This window comes from Carcharodon carcharias, chromosome 7, assembly GCF_017639515.1.
Source record: "Carcharodon carcharias isolate sCarCar2 chromosome 7, sCarCar2.pri, whole genome shotgun sequence".
Classification (NCBI taxonomy): domain Eukaryota; kingdom Metazoa; phylum Chordata; class Chondrichthyes; order Lamniformes; family Lamnidae; genus Carcharodon; species Carcharodon carcharias.
Genome location: NC_054473.1, coordinates 100,739,903 through 100,762,214, shown reverse-complemented (window position 1 = coordinate 100,762,214; position 22,312 = coordinate 100,739,903). Strand labels below are relative to the sequence as shown.

The window sequence follows — 22,312 nt, the reverse complement described above, 5'->3', positions numbered from 1 at the left end:
TGGGTAGGAGGGGTTGAATATGAGGAAGAACTTGTACTCAACGAATGGCCATGACCTTGAACCTGTTGCACATGAGGGTGATGGAAGCAGAGACAATCAATGATTTCAAAAGGAAATTGGATGGACCCTCGAGGAAAATAAACTTGCAGCGGTGGAATTGTTCTTGATGGAGAGCAATGGGCTGAATGGCCAACTTCTGTGCCAAAATGACTCCATGATGGACCTTATCTTATGCCTTCTGGAAATCCATATAAATATTGTGCATGAACATTCCCCTTGTCCACTACGACCATTTCTCCAAAACATTCAACACATTTGTCAGTTTTAAATTATTTTACAAATCCATGCTGGGTCTCTGAACAGCTGAACATATTCAAGATATTTGGCCATGCTAGACCTATTATTCCCTGGTTTTCCTTCTCATCTTTCTTAAATAGCGGAGTGACATGCACAGTTTTCCAATCTACAGTAACCAATCAAAGGATCTTTGCAGATGCCCCAACCATTATAGTATTTTTGCCCCTGTTAATTTTGGTGGGTCCCTGTCTCTGATTGAATATTCACTGTAACTCCTGCCACTGACCAAAAAGACATCAGGAAGGGCTGCGCATCCACATACAGCTCAAAAGTTTCTTGCTCGGACAGGAGGGGCAAAAGTTTAATAAGTTTCAGGCAATGAGTTATGGAGCTGTTACCCAAGTTGGAAAGGTTTTGCGGAGCAACTTTCTGTGCTCCCTGGCTGGCTCGGTAAGTAATTATTGTGACTCTTAATCCTACTTAATCATGGTCTTAAACCCCACACTAGGTGATGATTTTTGATTTAATATTTTATTTAAGAAGGTAATAAATTGTGCTCAGATAATGGAATTACGATTTTTTAATCCAAAAGCACAATTCCTAAATCTAGAGAGCTTTAGAAAATAATGACTGACACATATGCAATTTCCCTACTTGTTTCTTTTAATATTCTGATGTGGAAACCAGAGTGCTTTATCCTTTGCTGTTCTTTAATATTTAGCAATAGTGTCTCCACTGCCCAGTCACCCTTACTGGACATCATGGGAACCAACCAAAGTGAGTTATGCTGGTGGGATCCACTCAGGAGGTGACTGAGTGCAATCAAATTCTCAGCCCTTCAGTCTTGTCTTGTTTCACATGCAGTTCACAACAGTGATTGAGGATTTTTTTTTTATTCATTCACTGGATGTGGGTTTCACTGGCTGGGCCAGCATTTATTTCCCATCCCTAGTTTCCCTTGAGAAGGTGGTGGTGAACTGCCTTTTTGAACCACTGCAGTCCCTGTAGGAATGTTTACTGATGCATCCCCTCCTGTCAGTTGCATTGTTGTTTCCCGCCATCCTGTACTGGATGTAATAGGAATGTAAGAGCTTTCGTCTGACCCATTGTTCGTGGGGCATGAGTTTGCACCTGAGACACTCTTACATGTTAGTAGGGATGAGATAAAGCCTGGACTCCCCAAGGGTGATGGGAGAGGGTGGAGTTTGGATGGTGTGGAGCCTGGATTACAGCAGGGTGAGCCCTTTATTTGTCCAGTGGTGCAGTGGATCACTTCCCTGTGGATGCCAGACGTGCCAGGTTCAGTGGATCACGGCCCTGTGGATGCTGTGTGTGCCTGGTTCAGTTGATCACAGCTCTGTGGATTCTGGATGTGGCTGGTTCAGTGGATCACTGCCTTATGAATGCTAGATGTGTCTGGTTCAGCGGATCATTGTCCTATGGATGCCGGGTGTGGCTGGTACAGTGGATCTTGCCCTGTGGTGTCAGGTGTGTCTGGTTCAGTGGATAACTGCTCTATATATGCCAGGTGTGTCTGCTTCAATGGATTACTGCTCTGTGGATGCCGGGCGTGTCTGGTTCAATGGATCACTGCCCTGTGGTTGCTGGATGTGTTTGGTTTGGTTCAGTGGATCACTGTCCTGGGGACCCTGGGTGTGCCTGATTCAGTGATCACTGCCCTGTGGATGCCGGGTGTGGCTGGTACAGTGGCTCTTGCCCTGTGGTGTCAGGTGTGTCTGGTTCAGTGGATTACTTCGCTGTGGATGGTCGCGTGCCTGGTTCAGTGGATCATTGCCTTGTGGATGTGTCTGGTTCCGTGGATCACTGCCCAGTTGGTGCCGGACATGTCTGGTTCAGTGGATTGCTGTTTTGTGGATGTTGGGCATGTCTGGTTCAGTGGATCACCGCCCTGTGCATGCTGGATATGTCTGGTCCTGTGGACCACTGTCCTGTGGATGTCAGGTGTGTCTGGTTCAGTGTATTATTGCTGTGTGGATGCTTGACAAATCTGGTTCAGTGGATCACTGCTCTGTGCATGCTGGACATGCCTGGCTCAGTGGATCACTGCCTACGCATGCTGGGTGTGTCTGGTCCTGTGGATCACTGCCCTGTGCATGCTGGACATGTCTGGTTCAGTGGATTACTGCCCTGTGGATGCTGGGTGTGTGTGGTTCAGTGGATTACTGCCCTGTGGATGCTGGGTGTGTCTGGTTCAGTGGATCACTGCCCTGTGCATGCTGCATGTTTGTGGTTCAGTGGATCACTGCCCTGTGGATGCCAGGTGTGTCTGGTTCAGTGGATCACTGCCCTGTGGATGCCAAGTGTGGCTGGTTCCGTGGATCACTACCCCATGGATGCTGGACGCATCTGGTTCAGTGGATCACTGCCCTGTGAATGCCAGGTGTGGCTGATTTAGTGAATCACTGCCCTGTGAGTATCAGGTGTGTCTGGTTCAGTATATTAATGCTCTGTGGATGCTTGACAAGTCTGCTTCAGTGGATCACTGCCCTGTGGATGCTGGATGTGTCTGGTTCAGTGGATCACTGCCCTGTGGATGCCGAGTGTGGTTGGTACAGTGGCTCTTGCCCTGTGGTGTCAGGTGTGTCTGGTTCAGTGGATTACTTTGCTGTGGATGATCGGCATCTCTGGTTCAGTGGATCACTGCCCTGTGAATGTGTCTGGTTCATTGGATCTCTGCCTTGTCGCGCCGAGCATGTCTGGTTCAGTGGATTACTGTTTTGTGGGTGCCGCGCTTGTTGTGGATCAGTGGATCACCGCCCTGTGCATGCTGGATGTGTCTGGTCCTATGGATCACTGCCCTGTGGATGCCAGGTGTGGCTGGTTCAGTGGATCACTGTCCTGTGGGTGTCAGGTGTGTCTGGTTCAGTGTATTACTGCTCTGTGGATGCTTGACAAGTCTGTTTCAGTGGATCACTGCCCTGTGGATGCTGGATGTGTCTGGTTCAGTGGATCACTGCCCTGAGGTTGCTGGATGTGTTTGGTTCGGTTCAGTGGATCACTGCCCTGGGGATGTGTCTGATTCAGTGCATCGCTGCTCTGTCGGTGCCGGGCATATCTGGTTCAGTGGATTACTGTTTTGTGGGTGCCGCGTATGTTGTGATGCAGTGGATCACCACCCTGTGCATGCTGGATGTGTCTGGTCCTGTGGATCACTGCCCTGTGGATGCCAGGTGTGGCTGGTTCAGTGGATCACTGCCCTGTGGGTGTCAGGTGTGTCTGGTTCAGTGTATTACTGCTCTGTGGATGCTTGACAAGTCTGTTTCAGTGGATCACTGCCCTGTGGATGCTGGATGTGCCTGGTTCAGTGGATCACTGCCCTGCGGTTGCTGGATGTGTTTGGTTTGGTTCAGTTCCATGGATCACTGCCCTGGGGATGTGTCTGATTCAGTGGATCTCTGCTCTGTCGGTGCCGGGCATATCTGGTTCAGTGGATTACTGTTTTGTGGTGCCGGGCATGTCTGGTTCAGTGGATCACTGCCCTGTGCATGCTGGATGTGTCTGGTCCTGTGGATCACTGTCCCGTGGATGTCGGTCATGTCTGGTTCATTGGATCACTGCCCTGTGCGTGCTGGATGTGTCTGGTCCTGTGGATCCTTGATATTTCTGGTTCAGTGGATCTCTGCCCTGTGAGTATTAGGCGTGCCTGGTTCATTGGATCACTGCCCCATGGGTGCTGGATGCATCTGGTTCAGTGGATCACTGTCCTGTGGATGCTGGTGTGGCTGCTTCAGTGAATCACAGCCCTCTGGGTATCAGGCGTGCCTGGTTCAATGGATCACTGCCCATGTATGCTGAACGTGGCTCGTTCAGTGGATCATTGCTCTGTTGATGCTGGGCGCGTCTAGTTCAGTGAATCACTGCCCTGTGGATGTGTCTGGTTCAGTGGATCTCTGTCTTGTCAGTGCCGAGCATGTCTGGTTCAGTGGATTACTGTTTTGTGGGTGCCACGCATGTTGTGGTTTAGTGGATCACCACCCTGTGCATGCTGGATGTGTCTGGTCCTGTGGATCACTGCCCTGTGGATGCCAGGTGTGCCTGGTTCAGTTGATCACTGCCCTGTGGGTGTCAGGTGTGTCTGGTTCAGTGTATTACTGCTCTGTGGATGCTTGACAAGTCTGTTTCAGTGGATCACTGCCCTGTGGATGCTGGATGTGTCTGGTTCAGTGGATCACTGCCCTGTGGTTGCTGGATGTGTTTGGTTTGGTTCGGTTCCGTGGATCACTGCCCTGGGGATGTGTCTGATTCAGTGGATCTCTGCTCTGTCGTGCCGTGCATATCTGGTTCAGTGGATTACTGTTTTGTGGTGCCGGGCATGTCTGGTTCAGTGGATCACTGCCCTGTGCATGCTGGATATGTCTGGTCCTGTGGATCACTGTCCTGTGGACGTCAGGTGTGTCTGGTTCAGTGGATTACTGCCCTGTGGATGCCAGGTGCGGCTGGTTCAGTGGATTACTGCCCTGTGGGTGTCAGGTGTGTCTGGTTCAGTGGATCAATGCCCTGCAGTTGCTGGATGTGTTTGGTTTGGTTCAGTAGATCACTGTCCTGGGGACCCTGGATGTGCCTGATTCAGTGGATTACTGCCCTGTGGATGCCGGGTGTGGCTGGTACAGTGCCTCTTGCCCTGTAGTGTCAGGTGTGTCTGGTTCAGTGGATTACTTTGCCGTGAATGGTTGGCGTGCCTGGTTCAGTGGATCACTGCCTTGTGGATGTGTCTGGTTCAGTGGATCTCTGCCCAGTCAGTGCCGGACATGTCTGGTTCAGACGATTACTGTTTTGTGGATGTCGGGCATGTCTGGTTCAGTGGATCACTGCCCTGTGCGTGCTGGATGTGTCTGGTCCTGTGGATGTCTGCCCTGTGGATCCTTGATGTGTCTGGTTCAGTGGATCACTGCCCTGTGAGTATCAGGCGTGCCTGGTTCATTGGATCACTGCGCCATGGGTGCTAGATGCATCTGGTTCAGTGGGTCACTGTCCTGTGGATGCCAGGTGTGTCTGGTACAATGAATCACTGCCCTGTTGATGCAGGGTGTGTCTGGTTCAGTGGATTACTGCCCTGTAAATGCCAGGTGTGGCATGTTTCAGTGGATCACTGCTTTGTAAGTATCAGGTGTGTCTGGTTCATTGGATCACTGCCCCATGGATGCTGGACGTGCCTGATTCAATGGATCGCTGTCCTCTGTCTGTTGGGCATGTCTGGTTCAATGGATCAATATCCTGTGGATGCCAGGTGTGGCTGATTCAGTGAATCACCGCCCAGTGGGTATTAGTTGTGTCTGGTTCAGTGGATCACTGCCCTGTGGATGCCAAGTGTGGCTGGTTCAGTGGATCACTACCCCATGGATGCTGAATGCATCTGGTTCAGTGGATCACTGTCCTGTGGATGCTGGTGTGGCTGCTTCAGTGAATCACAGCCCTCTGGGTATCAGGCGTGCCTGGTTCAATGGATCAGTGCCCATGTATGCTGAACGTGGCTCGTTCAGTGGATCACTTCTCTGTGGATGCCAGGTGCGTCTGGTTCAGTGAATCACTGCCCTGTGGGTATCAGTGTGTCAGTTGCAGTGGATCACTGCCCCATGGATGCTAGACATGCCTCGTTCAGTAGATCACTGCCCAGTGGATGCCGGAGGTGTCTGGTTCAGTGGATCACTGTCCTGGGGACCGTGGGTGTGTCTGGTTCAGTGGATCACTGCCCTGTGGATGCCGGGTGTGGCTGGTACAGTGTCTCTTGCCCTGTGGTGTCAGGTGTGTCTGGTTCAGTGGATTACTTCGTCGTGAATGGTCGGCATGCCTGATTCAGTGGATCACTGCCTTGTGGATGTGTCTGGTTCAGTGGATCTCTGCCCAGTCAGTGCCAGACATGTCTGGTTCAGTGGATTACGGTTTTGTGGATGTCGGGCATGTCTGGTTCAGTGGATCACTGCCCTGTGCGTGCTGGATGTGTCTGGTCCTGTGGATCCTTGATATTTCTGGCTCAGTGGATCTCTGCCCTGTGAGTATTAGGCGTGCCTGGTTCATTGGATCACTGCCCCATGGGTGCTGGATGCATCTGGTTCAGTGGATCACTGTCCTGTGGATGCTGGTGTGGCTGCTTCAGTGAAACACAGCCCTCTGGGTATCAGGCATGCCTGGTTCAATGGATCACTGCCCATGTATGCCGAACGTGGCTCGTTCAGTGGATCACTGCCCTGTGGATGCCAGGCACGTCTGGTTCAGTGAATCACTGCCCTGTGGATGTGTCTGGTTCAGTGGATCTCTGTCTTGTCGGTGCCGAGCATGTCTGGTTCAGTGGATTACTGTTTTGTGGGTGCCGCGCATGTTGTGGTTTAGTGGATCACCACCCTGTGCATGCTGGATGTGTCTGGTCCTGTGGATCACTGCCCTGTGGATGCCAGGTGTGCCTGGTTCAGTGGATCACTGCCCTGTGGGTGTCAGGTGTGTCTGATTCAGTGGATCACAGCCCTGTGGATGCAGGATATGTCTGGATCAGTGGAACACTGTCCTGTTGATGCAGGGTATGTCTGGTTCAGTGGATTACTGCCCTGTAAATGCCAGGTGTGGCATGTTTCAGTGGATCACTGCTCTGTAAGTATCAGGTGTTTCTGGTTCATTGGATCACTGCCCCATGGATGCTGGACGTGCCTGATTCAATAGATCGCCGTCCTCTGTATGTTGGGCATGTCTGGTTCAATGGATCAATATCCTGTGGATGCCAGGTGTGGCTGATTCAGTGAATCACCGCCCAGTGGGTATTAGTTGTGTCTGGTGCAGTGGAGCACTGCCCTGTGGATGCCAAGTGTGGCTGGTTCAGTGGATCACTACCCCATGGATGCTGAATGCATCTGATTCAGTGGATCACTGTCCTGTGGATGCTGGTGTGGCTGCTTCAGTGAATCACAGCCCTCTGGGTATCAGGCGTGCCTGGTTCAATGGATCAGTGCCCACGTATGCTGAATGTGGCTCGTTCAGTGGATCACTGCTCTGTGGATGCCGGGCGTGTCTGGTTCAGTGAATCACTGCCCTTTGGGTATCAGTGTGTCAGTTGCAGTGGATCACTGCCCCATGGATGCTAGACGTGCCTCGTTCAGTGGATCACTGCTCTGTGGATGCCGGGCGCGTCTGGTTCAGTGAATCACTGCCCTGTGGGTATCAGTGTGTCAGTTGCAGTGGATCACTGCCCCATGGATGCTAGACGTGCCTCGTTCAGTAGATCACTGCCCAGTGGATGCCGGAGGTGTCTGGTTCAGTGGATCGCTGTCCTGGGGACCCTGGGTGTGTCTGGTTCAGTGGATCACTGCCCTGTGGGTGCCGCGTGTGGCTGGTACAGTGTCTCTTGCCCTGTGTTGTCAGGTGTGTCTGGTTCAGTGGATTACTTTACTCTGGATGGTCAGCATGCCTGATTCAGTGGATCACTGCCTTGTGGATGTGTCTGGTTCAGTGGATCTCTGCCCCGTTGGTGCCGGACATGTCTGGTTCAGTGGATTACTGTTTTGTGGATGTTGGGCATCTCTTGTTCAGTGGATCACTGCCCTGTGCGTGCTGGATGTGTCTGGTCCTGTGGATCCTTGATATTTCTGGCTCAGTGGATCACTGCCCTGTGGATGCCAGGTGTGGCTGGTTCAGTGGATCACTGCCCTGTGGGTGTCAGGTGTGGTCTGGTTCAGTGTATTACTGCTCTGTGGATGCTTGACAAGTCTGTTCCAGTGGATCACTGCCCTGTGGATGCTGGATGTGTCTGGTTCAGTTAATCACTGCCCTGCGGTTGCTGGATGTGTTTGGTTTGGTTCCGTGGATCACTGCCCTGTGGATGTCAGGTGTGTCTGGTTCAGTGGATCACTGCCCTGTGGATGCCAGGTGTGGCTGGTTCAGTGGATCACTGCCCTGTGGGTGTCAGGTATGTCTGGTTCAGTGTATTAATGCTCTGAGGATGCTTGACATGTCTGGTTCAGTGAATCACTGCCCTATGGGTGTCCGGTGTGCCTGGTTCAGTGAATCAATGCCCTGCAATTGCTGGATGTGTTTCGTTTGGTTCAGCACATCACTGTCCTGGGGACCCTGGATGTGCCTGATTCAGTGGATTACTGCCCTGTGGATGCCGGGTGTGGCTGGTACAGTGCCTCTTGCCCGGTGGTGTCAGGTGTGTCTGGTTCAGTGGATCACTTCGCCGTGAATGGTCGGCGTGCCTGGTTCAGTGGATCACTGCCTTGTGGATGTGTCTGGTTCAGTGGATCTCTGCCCAGTCAGTGCCGGACATGTCTGGTTCAGTGGATTACTGTTTTGTGGATGTCGGGCATGTCTGGTTCAGTGGATCACTGCCCTGTGCGTGCTGGATGTGTCTGGTCCTGTGGATGTCTGCCCTGTGGATCCTTGATGTGTCTGGTTCAGTGGATCTCTGCCCTGTGAGTATCAGGCATGTCTGGTTCATTGGATCACTGCGCCATGGGTGCTAGATGCATCTGGTTCAGTGTGTCACTGTCCTGTGGATGCCAGGTGTGTCTGGTACAATGAATCACTGCCCTGTTGATGCAGGGTGTGTCTGGTTCAGTGGATTACTGCCCTGTAAATGCCAGGTGTGGCATGTTTCAGTGGATCACTGCTTTGTAAGTATCAGGTGTGTCTGGTTCATTGGATCACTGCCCCATGGATGCTGGACGTGCCTGATTCAATGGATCGCTGTCCTCTGTCTGTTGGGCATGTCTGGTTCAATGGATCAATATCCTGTGGATGCCAGGTGTGGCTGATTCAGTGAATCACCGCCCAGTGGGCATTAGTTGTGTCTGGTTCAGTGGATCACTGCCCTGTGGATGCCAAGTGTGGCTGGTTCAGTGGATCACTACCCCATGGATGCTGAATGCATCTGGTTCAGTGGATCACTGTCCTGTGGATGCTGGTGTGGCTGCTTCAGTGAATCACAGCCCTCTGGGTATCAGGCGTGCCTGGTTCAATGGATCACTGCCCATGTATGCTGAACGTGGCTCGTTCAGTGGATCACTGCTCTGTGGATGCCGGGCGCGTCTGGTTCAGTGAATCACTGCCCTGTGGGTATCAGTGTGTCAGTTGTAGTGGTTCACTGCCCCATGGATGCTAGACGTGTCTCGTTCAGTAGATCACTGCCCAGTGGATGCCGGGTGTGTCTGGTTCAGTGGATCACTGTCCTGGGGACCCTGGGTGTGTCTGGTTCAGTGGATCACTGCCCTGTGGGTGTCAGGTGTGTCTGATTCAGTGGATCACAGCCCTGTGGATGCAGGACATGTCTGGATCAGTGGATCACTGTCCTGTTGATGCAGGGTGTGTCTGGTTCAGTGGATTACTGCCCTGTAAATGCCAGGTGTGGCATGTTTCAGTGGATCACTGCTCTGTAAGTATCAGGTGTGTCTGGTTCATTGGATCACTGCCCCATGGATGCTGGACGTGCCTGATTCAGTGGATCGCTGTCCTCTGTATGTTGGGCATGTCTGGTTCAATGGATCAATATCCTGTGGATGCCAGGTGTGGCTGATTCAGTGAATCACAGCCCAGTGGGTGTTAGTTGTGTCTGGTTCAGTGGATCACTGCCCTGTGGATGCCAAGTGTGGCTGGTTCAGTGGATCACTACCCCATGGATGCTGAATGCATCTGGTTCAGTGGATCACTGTCCTGTGGATGCTGGTGTGGCTGCTTCAGTGAATCACAGCCCTCTGGGTATCAGGCGTGCCTGGTTCAATGGATCACTGCCCATGTATGCTGAACGTGGCTCGTTCAGTGGATCACTTCTCTGTGGATGCTAGACGTGCCTCATTCAGTAGATCACGGGCCATGTCTGCTGAACATGGCTCGTTCAGTGGATCACTGCTCTGTGGATGCTAGATGTGCCTCGTTCAGTAGATCACTTGCCCAGTGGATGCTGGACGTGTCTGGTTCAGTGGACCACTGTCCTGGGGACCCTGGGTGTGTCTGGTTCAGTGGATCACTGCCCTGTGGATGCCGGGTGTGGCTGGTACAGTGTCTCTTGCCCTGTGGTGTCAGGTGTGTCTGGTTCAGTGGATTACTTTACTGTGGCTGGATGGCATGCCTGGTTCAGTGGATCACTGCCTTGTGGATGTGTCTGGTTCAGTGGATCTCTGCCCCGTTGGTGCCGGACATGGCTGGTTCAGTGGATTACTGTTTTGTGGATGTCGGGCATCTCTTGTTCAGTGGATCACTGCCCTGTGCGTGCTGGGTGTGTCTGGTCCTGTGGATCCTTGATATTTCTGGTTCAGTGGATCTCTGCCCTGTGAGTATTAGGCGTGCCTGGTTCATTGGATCACTGCCCCATGGGTGCTGGATGCATCTGGTTCAGTGGATCACTGTCCTGTGGATGCTGGTGTGGCTGCTTCAGTGAATCACAGCCCTCTGGGTATCAGGCATGCCTGGTTCAATGGATCACTGCCCATGTATGCTGAATGTGGCTCGTTCAGTGGATCACTGCTCTGTGGATGCCAGGCACGTCTGGTTCAGTGAATCACTGCCCTGTGGATGTGTCTGGTTCAGTGGATTACTGTTTTGTGGGTGCCGCGCATGTTGTGGTTTAGTGGATCACCACCCTGTGCATGCTGGATGTGTCTGGTCCTGTGGATCACTGCCCTGTGGATGCCAGGTGTGCCTGGTTCAGTTGATCACTGTCCTGTGGGTGTCAGGTGTGTCTGATTCAGTGGATCACAGCCCTGTGGATGCAGGACATGTCTGGATCAGTGGATCACTGTCCTGTTGATGCTGGACATGTCTGGTTCAGTTGGTCACTCTCCTGTGGATGCTGGGTGTGGCTGATTTATTGGATCACTGCCCTGTGAGTATCAGGTGTGCCTGGTTCAGTATATTAATGCTCTGTGGATGCTTGACAAGTCTGCTTCTGTGGATCACTGCCCTGTGGATGCTGGGTGTGTCTAGTACAGTGGCTGTTGCCCTGTGGTGTCAGTTGTGTCTGGTTCAGTGGATTACTTTACCGTGGATGGTCGGCGTTCCTGGTTCAGTGTATCACTGCCCTGTGGATGTGTCTGTTTCAGTGAATCTCTGCCCTGTCGGTGCCAGGCATGTCTGGTTCAGTGGATTACTGTTTTTTGGGTGCCACGCATGTCTGGTTCACTGGATCACCACCCTGTGCATGCTGGATGTGTCTTGTCCTGTGGATCACTGCCCTGTGGATGCCTGGTGTGCCTGGTTCAGTGGATCACTGCCCTTTGGGTGTCAGGTGTGTCTGGTTCAGTGTATACTGCTCTGTGGATGCTTGACAAGTCTGGTTCAGTGGATCCCTGCCCTGTGGATGCTGGGTGTGTCTGGTTCAGTGGATCAATGCCCTGCGGTTGCTGGATGTGTTTGGTTTGGTTCAGTTCAGTGGATCACTGCCCTGGGGATGTGCCTGATTCAGTGGATCTCTGCTCTGTCAGTGCCGGGCATATCTGGTTCAGTGGATTACTGTTTTGTGGGTGCCGGGCATGTCTGGTTCAGTGGATCACCGCCCTGTGCATGATGGATGTGTCTGGTCCTGTGGATCACTGTCCTGTGGATGTCAAGTGTGTCTGGTTCAGTGTGTTACTGCTGTGTGGATGCTTGACAAGTCTGTTTCAGTGGATCACTGCCCTGTGGATGCTGGGCGTGTCTGTTTCAGTGGATCACGGCATGCGGTTGCTGGATGTCTTTGGTTTGGTTCAGTTCAGTGGATCATTACCCTGGGGATGTGTCTGATTCAGTGGATCTCTGCTCTGTCAGTGCCGGGCATATCTGGTTCAGTGGGTTACTGTTTTGTGGATGCCGGGCATGTCTGGTTCAGTGGATCACCGCCCTGTGCATGATGGGTGTGTCTGGTCCTGTGGATCACTGTCCCGTGGATGCCAGGTCTGTCTGGTTCAGTGTATTACTGCTGTGTGGATGCTTGACAAGTCTGGTTCAGTGGATCACAGCTCTGTGCATGCTGGACATGCCTGACTCATGGATCACTGCCTACGCATGCTGTGTGTGTCTGGTCCTGTGGATCACTGCCCTGTGCATGTTGGACATGTCTGGTTCAGTGGATTACTGCCCTGTGGATGCTGCATGTTTGTGGTTCAGTGGATCACTGCGCTGTGGATGCCAGGTGTGTCTGGTTCAGTGTATTACTGCTGTGTGGATGCTTGACAAGTCTGTTTCAGTGGATCACTGCCCTGTGGATGCTGGCCGTGTCTGTTTCAGTGGATCACTGCATGCGGTTGCTGGATGTCTTTGGTTTGGTTCAGTTCAGTGGATCACTACCCTGGGGATATGTCTGATTCAGTGGATCTCTGCTCTGTCAGTGCCGGGCATATCTGGTTCAGTGGATGACTGTTTTGTGGATGCCGGGCATGCCTGGTTCAGTGGATCACTGTCCTGCGGACCCTGGGTGTGTCTGGTTCAGTGGATCACTGCCCTGTGGATGCCGGGTGTGGCTGGTACAGTGGCTCTTGCCCTGTGGTGTCAGGTGTGTCTGATTCAGTGGATTACTTCGCTGTGGATGGTTGGCGTGCCTGGTTCAGTGGATCACTGCTCTGTGGATGTGTCTATTTAAGTGGATCTCTGCCCCGTTGGTGCCGGACATGTCTGGTTCAGTGGATTACTGTTTTGTGGGTGTCGGGCATGTCTGGTTCAGTGGATCACTGCCCTGTGCGTGCTGGATGTGTCTGGTCCTGTGGATCCTTGACATTTCTGGTTCAGTGGATCTCTGCCCTGTGAGTATCAGGCGTGCCTGGTTCATTGGATCACTGTCCTGTGGATGCCAGTTGTGTCTGGTACAATCAATCACTGCCCTGTTGATGCATGGTGTGCCTGGTTCAGTGGATCACTGCCCTGTAAATGCCAGGTGTGGCATGTTTCAGTGCATCACTGCCCTGTGGATGTGTCTGTTTCAGTGGATCTCTGCCCTGTCGGTGCCGGGCATGTCCGGTTCAGTGGATTACTGTTTTGTGGATGCCGGGCATGTCTGGTTCAGTGGAACACCGCCCTGCGCATGATGGATGTGTCTGGTCCTGTGGATCACTGTCCTGTGGATGTCAAGTGTGTCTGGTTCAGTGTATTACTGCTGTGTGGATGCTTGACAAGTCTGTTTCAGTGGATCACTGCCCTGTGGATGCTGGGCGTGTCTGTTTCAGTGGATCACTGCATGCGGTTGCTGGATGTCTTTGGTTTGGTTCAGTTCAGTGGGTCACTACCCTGGGGATATGTCTGATTCAGTGGATCTCTGCTCTGTCAGTGCCGGGCATATCTGGTTCAGTGGATCACTGTCCTGTGGATGCTAGGTCTGTCTGGTTCAGTGTATTACTGCTGTGTGGATGCTTGACAAATCTGGTTCAGTGGATCACAGCTCTGTGCATGCTGGACATGCCTGTGTCATGAGATCACTGCCTACGCATGCTGTGTGTGTCTGGTCCTGTGGATCCCTGCCCTGTGCATGCTGGACATGTCTGGTTCCGTGGATTACTGCCCTGTGGATGCTGCATGTTTGTGGTTCAGTGGATCACTGCGCTGTGGATGCCAGGCGTGTCTGGTTCAGTGGATCACTGCCTTGTGGATGCTGGATATGTCTGGTCCAGTGGATCACTGCCCTGCGGTTGTTGTATGTGTTTGGTTTGGTTCAGTGGATCACTGTCCTAGGGACCCTGGGTTTGTCTGGTTCAGTGGATCACTGCCCCGTGGACGCCGGGTGTGGCTGGTACAGTGTCTCTTGCCCTGTGGTGTCAGGTGTGTCTGGTGCAGTGGATTACTTTACTGTGGATGGTCGGCATGTCTGGTTCAGTGGATCACTGCCTTGTGGATGTGTCTGTTCAGTGGATCTCTGCCCCATTGGTGCCGGACATGTCTGGTTCCGTGGATTACTGTTTTGTGGATGTCGGGCATGTCTGGTTCAGTGGATCACTGCCCTGTGCGTGCTGGATGTGTCTGGTCCTGTGGATCCTTGATATTTTTGGTTCAGTGGATCTCTGCCCTGTGAGTATCAGGCGTGTCTGGTTCATTGGATCACTGCTCCATGGGTGCTGGATGCATCTGGTTCAGTGGATCACTGTCCTGTGGATGCCAGTTGTGTCTGGTACAATGAATCACTGCCCTGTTGATGCAGGGTGTGCCTGCTTCAGTGGACCACTGCCCTGTAAATGCCAGGTGTGGCATGTTTCAGTGGATCACTGCTCTGAGAGTATCAGGTGTGTCTGGTACATTGGATCACTGCCCCATGGATGCTGGACACATCTGGTTCAGTGGATCACTGCCCTGTGGATGCAGGTGTGTCTGGTTCAGTGTATCACTGCCCTGTGGATGCTGGATATGTCTGGTTCAGTAGATCACAGCCCTGTGGTTGTTGTATGTGTTTGATTTGGTTCAGTGGATCACTGTCCTGGGGTCCCTGGGTGTGTCTGGTTCTGTGGATCACTGTCCTGTGGATGCCAGGTCTGTCTGGTTCATTGTATTACTGCTCTGTGGATGCTTGACAAGTCTGGTTCAGTGGATCACAGCTCTGTGCATGCTGGACATGCCTGGCTCATGGATCACTGCCTACGCATGCTGTGTGTGTCTGGTCCTGTGGATCACTGCCCTGTGGATGCCTGGTGTGTCTGGTTCAGTGGATCACTGCCCTGTGGATGCTGGATATGTCTGGTCCAGTGGATCACTGCCCTGCGGTTGTTGTATGTGTTTGGTTTGGTTCAGTGGATCACTGCCCTGGGGAACCTGGGTTTGTCTGGTTCAGTGGATCACTGCCCCGTGGATGCCGGGTGTGGCTGGTACAGTGTCTCTTGCCCTGTGGTGTCAGGTGTGTCTGGTTCATTGGATCACTGCTCCGTGGGTGCTGGATGCATCTGGTTCAGTGGATCACTGTCCTGTGGATGCCAGTTGTGTCTGGTACAATCAATCACTGCCCTGTTGATGCATGGTGTGCCTGGTTCAGTGGATCACTGCCCTGTAAATGCCAGGTGTGGCATGTTTCAGTGGATCACTGCTCTGAGAGTATCAGGTGTGTCTGGTACATTGGATCACTGCTGTGTGGATGCTTGACAAGTCTGGTTCAGTGGATCACAGCTCTGTGCATGCTGGACATGCCTGTGTCATGGGATCACTGCCTACGCATGCTATGTGTGTCTGGTCCTGTGGATCAATGCCCTGTGCATGCTGGACATGTCTGGTTCAGTGGATTACTGCCCTGTGGATGCTGCATGTTTGTGGTTCAGTGGATCACTGCGCTGTGGTTGCCAGGTGTGTCTGGTTCAGTGGATCACTGCCTTGTGGATGCTGGATATGTCTGGTCCAGTGGATCACTGCCCTGCGGTTGTTGTATGTGTTTGGTTTGGTTCAGTGGATCACTGTCCTGGGGACCCTGGGTTTGTCTGGTTCAGTGGATCACTGCCCCGTGGACGCCGGGTGTGGCTGGTACAGTGTCTCTTGCCCTGTGGTGTCAGGTGTGTCTGGTTCAGTGGATTACTTTACTGTGGATGGTCGGCATGCCTGGTTCAGTGGATCACTGCCTTGTGGATGTGTCTGTTCAGTGGATCTCTGCCCCATTGGTGCCGGACATGTCTGGTTCAGTGGATTACTGTTTTGTGGGTGTCGGGCATGTCTGGTTCAGTGGATCACTGCCCTGTGCGTGCTGGATGTGTCTGGTCCTGTGGTTCCTTAATATTTCTGGTTCAGTGGATCTCGGCCCTGTGAGTATCAGACGTGCCTGGTTCATTGGATCACTGCTCCATGCGTGCTGGATGCATCTGGTTCAGTGGATCACTGTCCTGTGGATGCCAGTTGTGTCTGGTACAATGAATGACTGCCCTGTTGATGCAGGGTGTGCCTGGTTCAGTGGATCACTGCCCTGTAAATGCCAGGTGTGGCATGTTTCAGTGGATCACTGCTCTGAGAGTATCAGGTGTGTCTGGTACATTGGATCACTGCCCCATGGATGCTGGACACATCTGGTTCAGTGGATCACTGCCCTGTGGATGTAGGTGTGTCTGGTTCAGTGTATCACTGCCCTGTGGATGCTGGATATGTCTGGTTCAGTAGATCACTGCCCTGTGGTTGTTGTATGTGTTTGATTTGGTTCAGTGGATCACTGTCCTGTGGATGCCAGGTCTGTCTGGTTCATTGTATTACTGCTGTGTGGATGCTTGACAAGTCTGGTTCAGTGGATCACAGCTCTGTGCATGCTGGACATGCCTGACTCATGGATCACTGCCTACGCATGCTGTGTGTGTCTGGTCCTGTGGATCACTGCCCTGTGAATGCAGGACATGTCTGGTTCAGTGGATTACTGCCCTGTGGATGCTGCCTGTTTGTGGTTCAGTGGATCACTGCGCTGTGGATGCCAGGTGTGTCTGGTTCAGTGGATCACTGCCCTGTGGATGCTGGATATGTCTGGTCCAGTGGATCACTGCCCTGCGGTTGTTGTATGTGTTTGGTTTGGTTCAGTGGATCACTGCTCTGGGGAACCTGGGTTTGTCTGGTTCAGTGGATCACTACCCCGTGGATGCCGGGTGTGGCTGGTACAGTGTCGCTTGCCCTGTGGTGTCAGGTGTGTCTGGTTCATTGGATCACTGCTCCGTGGGTGCTGGATGCATCTGGTTCAGTGGATCACTGTCCTGTGGATGCCAGTTGTGTCTGGTACAATCAATCACTGCCCTGTTGATGCATGGTGTGCCTGGTTCAGTGGATCACTGCCCTGTAAATGCCAGGTGTGGCCTGTTTCAATGGATCACTGCTCTGAGAGTATCAGGTGTGTCTGGTACATTGGATCACTGCCCCATGGATGCTGGACACATCTGGTTCAGTGGATCACTGCCCTGTGGATGCTGGGCGTGTCTGTTTCAGTGGATCACTGCATGCGGTTGCTGGATGTCTTTGGTTTGGTTCAGTTCAGTGGATCACTACCCTGGGGATATGCCTGATCCAGTGGATCTCTGCTCTGTCAGTGCCGGGCATATCTGGTTCAGTGGATCACTGTCCTGTGGATGCCAGGTCTGTCTGGTTCAGTGTATTACTGCTGTGTGGATGCTTGACAAGTCTGGTTCAGTGGATCACAGCTCTGTGCATGCTGGACATGCCTGTGTCATGGGATCACTGCCTACGCATGCTGTGTGTGTCTGGTCCTGTGGATCACTGCCCTGTGCATGCTGGACATGTCTGGTTCCGTGGATTACTGCCCTGTGGATGCTGCATGTTTGTGGTTCAGTGGATCACTGCGCTGTGGATGCCAGGTGTGTCTGGTTCAGTGGATCACTGCCCTGTGGATGCTGGATATGTCTGGTCCAGTGGATCACTGCCCTGCGGTTGTTGTATGTGTTTGGTTTGGTTCAGTGGATCACTGTCCTAGGGACCCTGGGTTTGTCTGGTTCAGTGGATCACTGCCCCGTGGACGCCGGGTGTGGCTGGTACAGTGTCTCTTGCCCTGTGGTGTCAGGTGTGTCTGGTTCAGTGGATTACTCTACTGTGGATGGTCGGCATCCCTGATTCAGTGGATCACTGCCTTGTGGATGTGTCTGTTCAGTGGATCTCTGCCCCATTTGGTGCCGGACATGTCTGGTCCAGTGGATTACTGTTTTGTGGATGTCGGGCATGTCTGGTTCAGTGGATCACTGCCCTGTGCGTGCTGGATGTGTCTGGTCCTGTGGATCCTTGATATTTCTGGTTCAGTGGATCTCAGCCCTGTGAGTATCAGGCGTGCCTGGTTCATTGGATCACTGCTCCATGCGTGCTGGATGCATCTGGTTCAGTGGATCACTGTCCTGTGGATGCCAGTTGTGTCTGGTACAATGAATGACTGCCCTGTTGATGCAGGGTGTGTCTGGTTCAGTGGATCACTGCCCTGTAAATGCCAGGTGTGGCATGTTTCAGTGGATCACTGCTCTGAGAGTATCAGGTGTGTCTGGTACATTGGATCACTGCCCCATGGATGCTGGACACATCTGGTTCAGTGGATCACTGCCCTGTGGATGCAGGTGTGTCTGGTTCAGTGTATCACTGCCCTGTGGATGCTGGATATGTCTGGTTCAGTAGATCACTGCCCTGTGGTTGTTGTATGTGTTTGATTTGGTTCAGTGGATCGCTGTCCTGGGGTCCCTGGGTGTGTCTGGTTCTGTGGATCACTGTCCCGTGGATGCCAGGTGTGTCTGATTCAGTGTATTACTGCTCTGTGGATGCTTGACAAGTCTGGTTCAGTGGATCACTGCTCTGTGCATGCTGGACATGCCTGGCTCAGTGGATCACTGCCTATGCATACTGGGTATGTCTGGTCCTGTGGATCATTGCCCTTTGCATGCTGGACGTCTGGTTCAGTAGATCACTGCCTACTGGATGCTGGGTGTGTCTGGTTCATTGGATTACTGTCCTGTGGATGCTGGGCGTGTCTGTTTCAGTGGATCACTGCCCAGTGCATGCTGGATGTTTGTGGTTCAGTGGATCACTGCCCTGTGGATGCTGGGTGTGTCTGGTTCAGTGGATCACTGCCCTGGGGACCCTGGGTGTGTCTGGTTCAGTGGATCACTGCCCTGTGGATGCCGGGTGTGGCTGTTACAGTGGGCTCTTGCCCTGTGGTGTCAGGTGTGTCTGGTTCAGTGGATTACTTTGCTTTGGATGGTCGGCGTGCCTGGTTCAGTGGATCACTGCCTTGTGGATGTGTCTGGTTCAGTGGATCACTGCCCCATTGATGCTAGACGTGCCTCGTTCAGTAGATCACTGCCCTGTGGGTGCTGGGCATGTCTGGTTCAGTGCTTCTCTGCCCTGTGGATGCTGGATGTGCCTGATTCAGTGGGTCACAGCCCTGTGGATGCGGGACATGTCTGAATCAGTGGATCACTGTCCTGTTGATGCTGGACATGTCTGGTTCAGTGTCACTGTCCTGTGGATGCTGGTGTGTCTGGTTCATTGGATCACTGCCGCATGTATTCTGGACACGTCTGGTTCAATAGATCACTGCCCCATGGATGTTGGGTGTGTCTGGTTCAGTGGATCAGTGCCCTGTGGATACCAAACGTGTCGTGTTCAATGGTTCACCATGTCATGACTCACTGGGGATAGTGTGCTGTAATATGAAGCCCCACTGCTCCCTGAGCCACGACAAATGTGAAAACTTTGATCAAACCACCTGATTGTTTAATTTAGGTGAACAGAATATGAGCACCAGGTTTGTAAACTTAACAAGTGAATAACTTTATTGAGCCAATTGTCTTTAACCAGTGGTACAAGAAAGAAACATGTAGCTGCTAATTTCTAACTCTGTAGCCTAAACTCTACCCTTCCTTAAATCCTGATGCACACACATACAAGACACATAAGGCACACAAAAACATGGATATTGAGGGTGGGATATAGCAATTCAGTAGCATCAATATTGGAGTACAACATTCGATGGGTTGATTTGGATCTATGTCTTCCAAATTCCTTTCAGTTCTTTGTTGATAGCACAAGGTGGTCTTCCAGCGTTTTCGGTCTTTGATTCACTGGTTGAGCACTTGCTTTTCAATATCTCTAACGGTGATTTTCCCCTTTTCCTCTTGTCAGGGGTTTTTCAGAGAGAGAGCAGGTTATAGAGATGTGAGGGGAAAAATATCTAAAAATAACTAGAATCTTACACACACAGGAGAAAAAGGCTTTAGGCCTTTTTTCAGGCTAGGAGCTTTTTTCTCTGCTGCACTGCTCTCACACAAACCCTGGTCAGCTGGTTAGGAGCTAATGAAAATGTTGTTGCTAAGCAGTTCCCCGTTAGACCGGAGTCCTTGGCACCACCCTGTCTTTCGTGGCACACTCTGTTCTAGGACAGCAACATTGTATAAATCCCTCACACTGTTCCAGCAGACATGTCTTTCAAACTGCAGCCATTGTAATTTTGTAATGTGGAGTCCATAAAAGATATGTTCTTTACAACAGTCTAACAGAAATAAAAAGATATGTTCTTTACAACTGCCCTGTAGATGCCGGGTGTGTCTGGCTCAGTGGATCACTGGCCTGTTATAGCCGGGCATGGTGAGTTCAATGGATTACCGCCCTGTGGATGCCGTGCATGTCTAGTTCAGGAGCTCTTCCACCTATTCTGGATGTTGCACTAGTTCAATGTTCAATGAAACTGGTTATGTTTTAAACAGATATCGTTAAACAGGAAAATACCATGTAGAACTAATCCAGCACTGCAATCTCAGGCATCCTCAGGTTGATCATGACCTTGCAGTACTTCAGCTTGTGATATTGACCTATTTCAATTTGTTTCTTTTCAGAAAGTTTGTTTTCTTCAACGTGCCTCAGATCCAGTACCAGAATCCCTGGGTTCAAATTGTTATGTTCAAAAACCTGACACCATCACCATTTCTAAGATTTTATTTAGGTAAGCCTTCAGTTCCTCCTGTACTTAAAAGTTTGTTATTAAACTGTGGCAGCTCTAGAGAGCTTGAACAACCTGAGTTTTGGTGACAGATATGATGCTGCTTTAGGGGAATGGGGCTGGTCAGACTCGGGGAGAGGAGGGAACAAGGATGAGATTGTCTGAGCAGTGAGGCCAGACCATTTTTCGGGGGGTGTGGTTGGCCTGTCTCGGATATGGGAGATAGTGTCAAATTGTTTCAGTATTATGTCTAAATTTGCACTTTTGCCATTTCTCCCCAGATGATGGTGAACAGGTCTTGGTTGATGTAGAAGGAAAGAACCACAAAGAAATTGTTGAACATGTGAAGACAATCCTGGGAAAGAGCCGGTGAGCTTTGTTTTACTGTATTAATACCATAGGTATGTAATGTTCAATTTTATCTGTTTGCATTGCAGGATCCCATCTTAAAATCTACCTGCTTGGCTGTAGTGGATAAAGCCACAGTGCAAGATGGTCTAACGGGAGATTTCATAGTTTCATTCGTATATGCCTCTCTCTCCCCCAGAATTTTCACCCTCCAATTCTCTGCTCCCACTCAGGAGTTCACTCAGGTCAGGAACTGCTTATAAAATGAATTTTAATGGGGTAGAGGACAAAGGGATCTAGGGGCACAAATCACCAAAAATAGCAACACAGGTTAACAAGCTTCTCCAGAGCTCTGAAGAAGCGGCCTACAGACTTGAAATGTTAACTCTGTTTTTCTCTCCCTACAGATGCTGCCAGACCTGCTGAATTTTTTGAGCATTTTCTGTTTTTATATAGATTTGAATGTCATTGTCAAAGCATTAGAAGCAGTTCAAAGAAGGTTCACTCGACTGATACCCGGAATGGGGGCGTTATCTTGCAGGGAAAGGTTGGACAGATTGGGCCTGTATCCATTGGAGTTTAGAAGACTGAGAGGTGATCTTATTGAAACATATAAGATCCTGAGGGGACTTGACAGAGTGGATGTTGAAAGGATGTTCCCCCCCTCCACTGTGGGAGAGAGTAAAACCAGGGGGCACAATTTAAAAATAAGGGGTCTCCTTTTTAAGATGGAGATGAGAAAAAAAAAATTTCTGAGAATCGTGAATCTTTGGAACTCTCTTCCCCAGAGTGTGGTGGAGGCAGGGTCATTGAATATTTTTAAGGCAGAGATAGATAACCCTTGACTCCCTTGTTAGTCAAGAATCTATCAGGGGTAGATGGAATGTGGAGTTGGGGCCACAAAGAGATCAGCTTGGCCCTACTCCTGCTCCTAATTTGTAGGTTCGTATTGATATACGTACACAAACACCTATATACCTAAGACGTGTTCAGATATTAGTATTACCTGCAAATTTGTTATTGGTGCCCCCAACACTTTGAGATTCACTAAGTTACTTGAACTTTTATTCAGGTTCTTGTCAAAGCAGTAAGTTGGCAGACAGTTTCGATGTAACAATTTAAGACGATTTATTAAGTAATATTTAACAACCAGGCGATAGTTTACAAGTCACACAGCCATTACTTACTGGAGCAACTCGGACACAGGTCAACACTCATTCTGGTCTGCTCTGACTTCTCTTTCTTCCCTCTCTCTTCCATCTTCTTTTGTCTATGAACCTGTACACCAATTTACTGGACCCTTTTGGAGAGCCCCTGTTATCTTTCTCTAGCTCTGAT

At 51.2% G+C, this 22,312-nt stretch overlaps 1 protein-coding gene across 1 annotated transcript in view; it reads left to right on the top strand.

The window, feature by feature from the left end:
- The window catches only part of mrps25 (mitochondrial ribosomal protein S25), a 51,602-nt gene that overhangs the window by 14,715 nt on the left and 14,575 nt on the right, over positions 1-22,312 (top strand). Inside the window, exons 2-3 of the mRNA XM_041190763.1 lie at positions 20,523-20,629; positions 20,908-20,995. Coding sequence (XP_041046697.1) covers positions 20,523-20,629; positions 20,908-20,995 — 195 coding nt within the window. The remainder of the gene's footprint in view (positions 1-20,522; positions 20,630-20,907; positions 20,996-22,312) is intronic.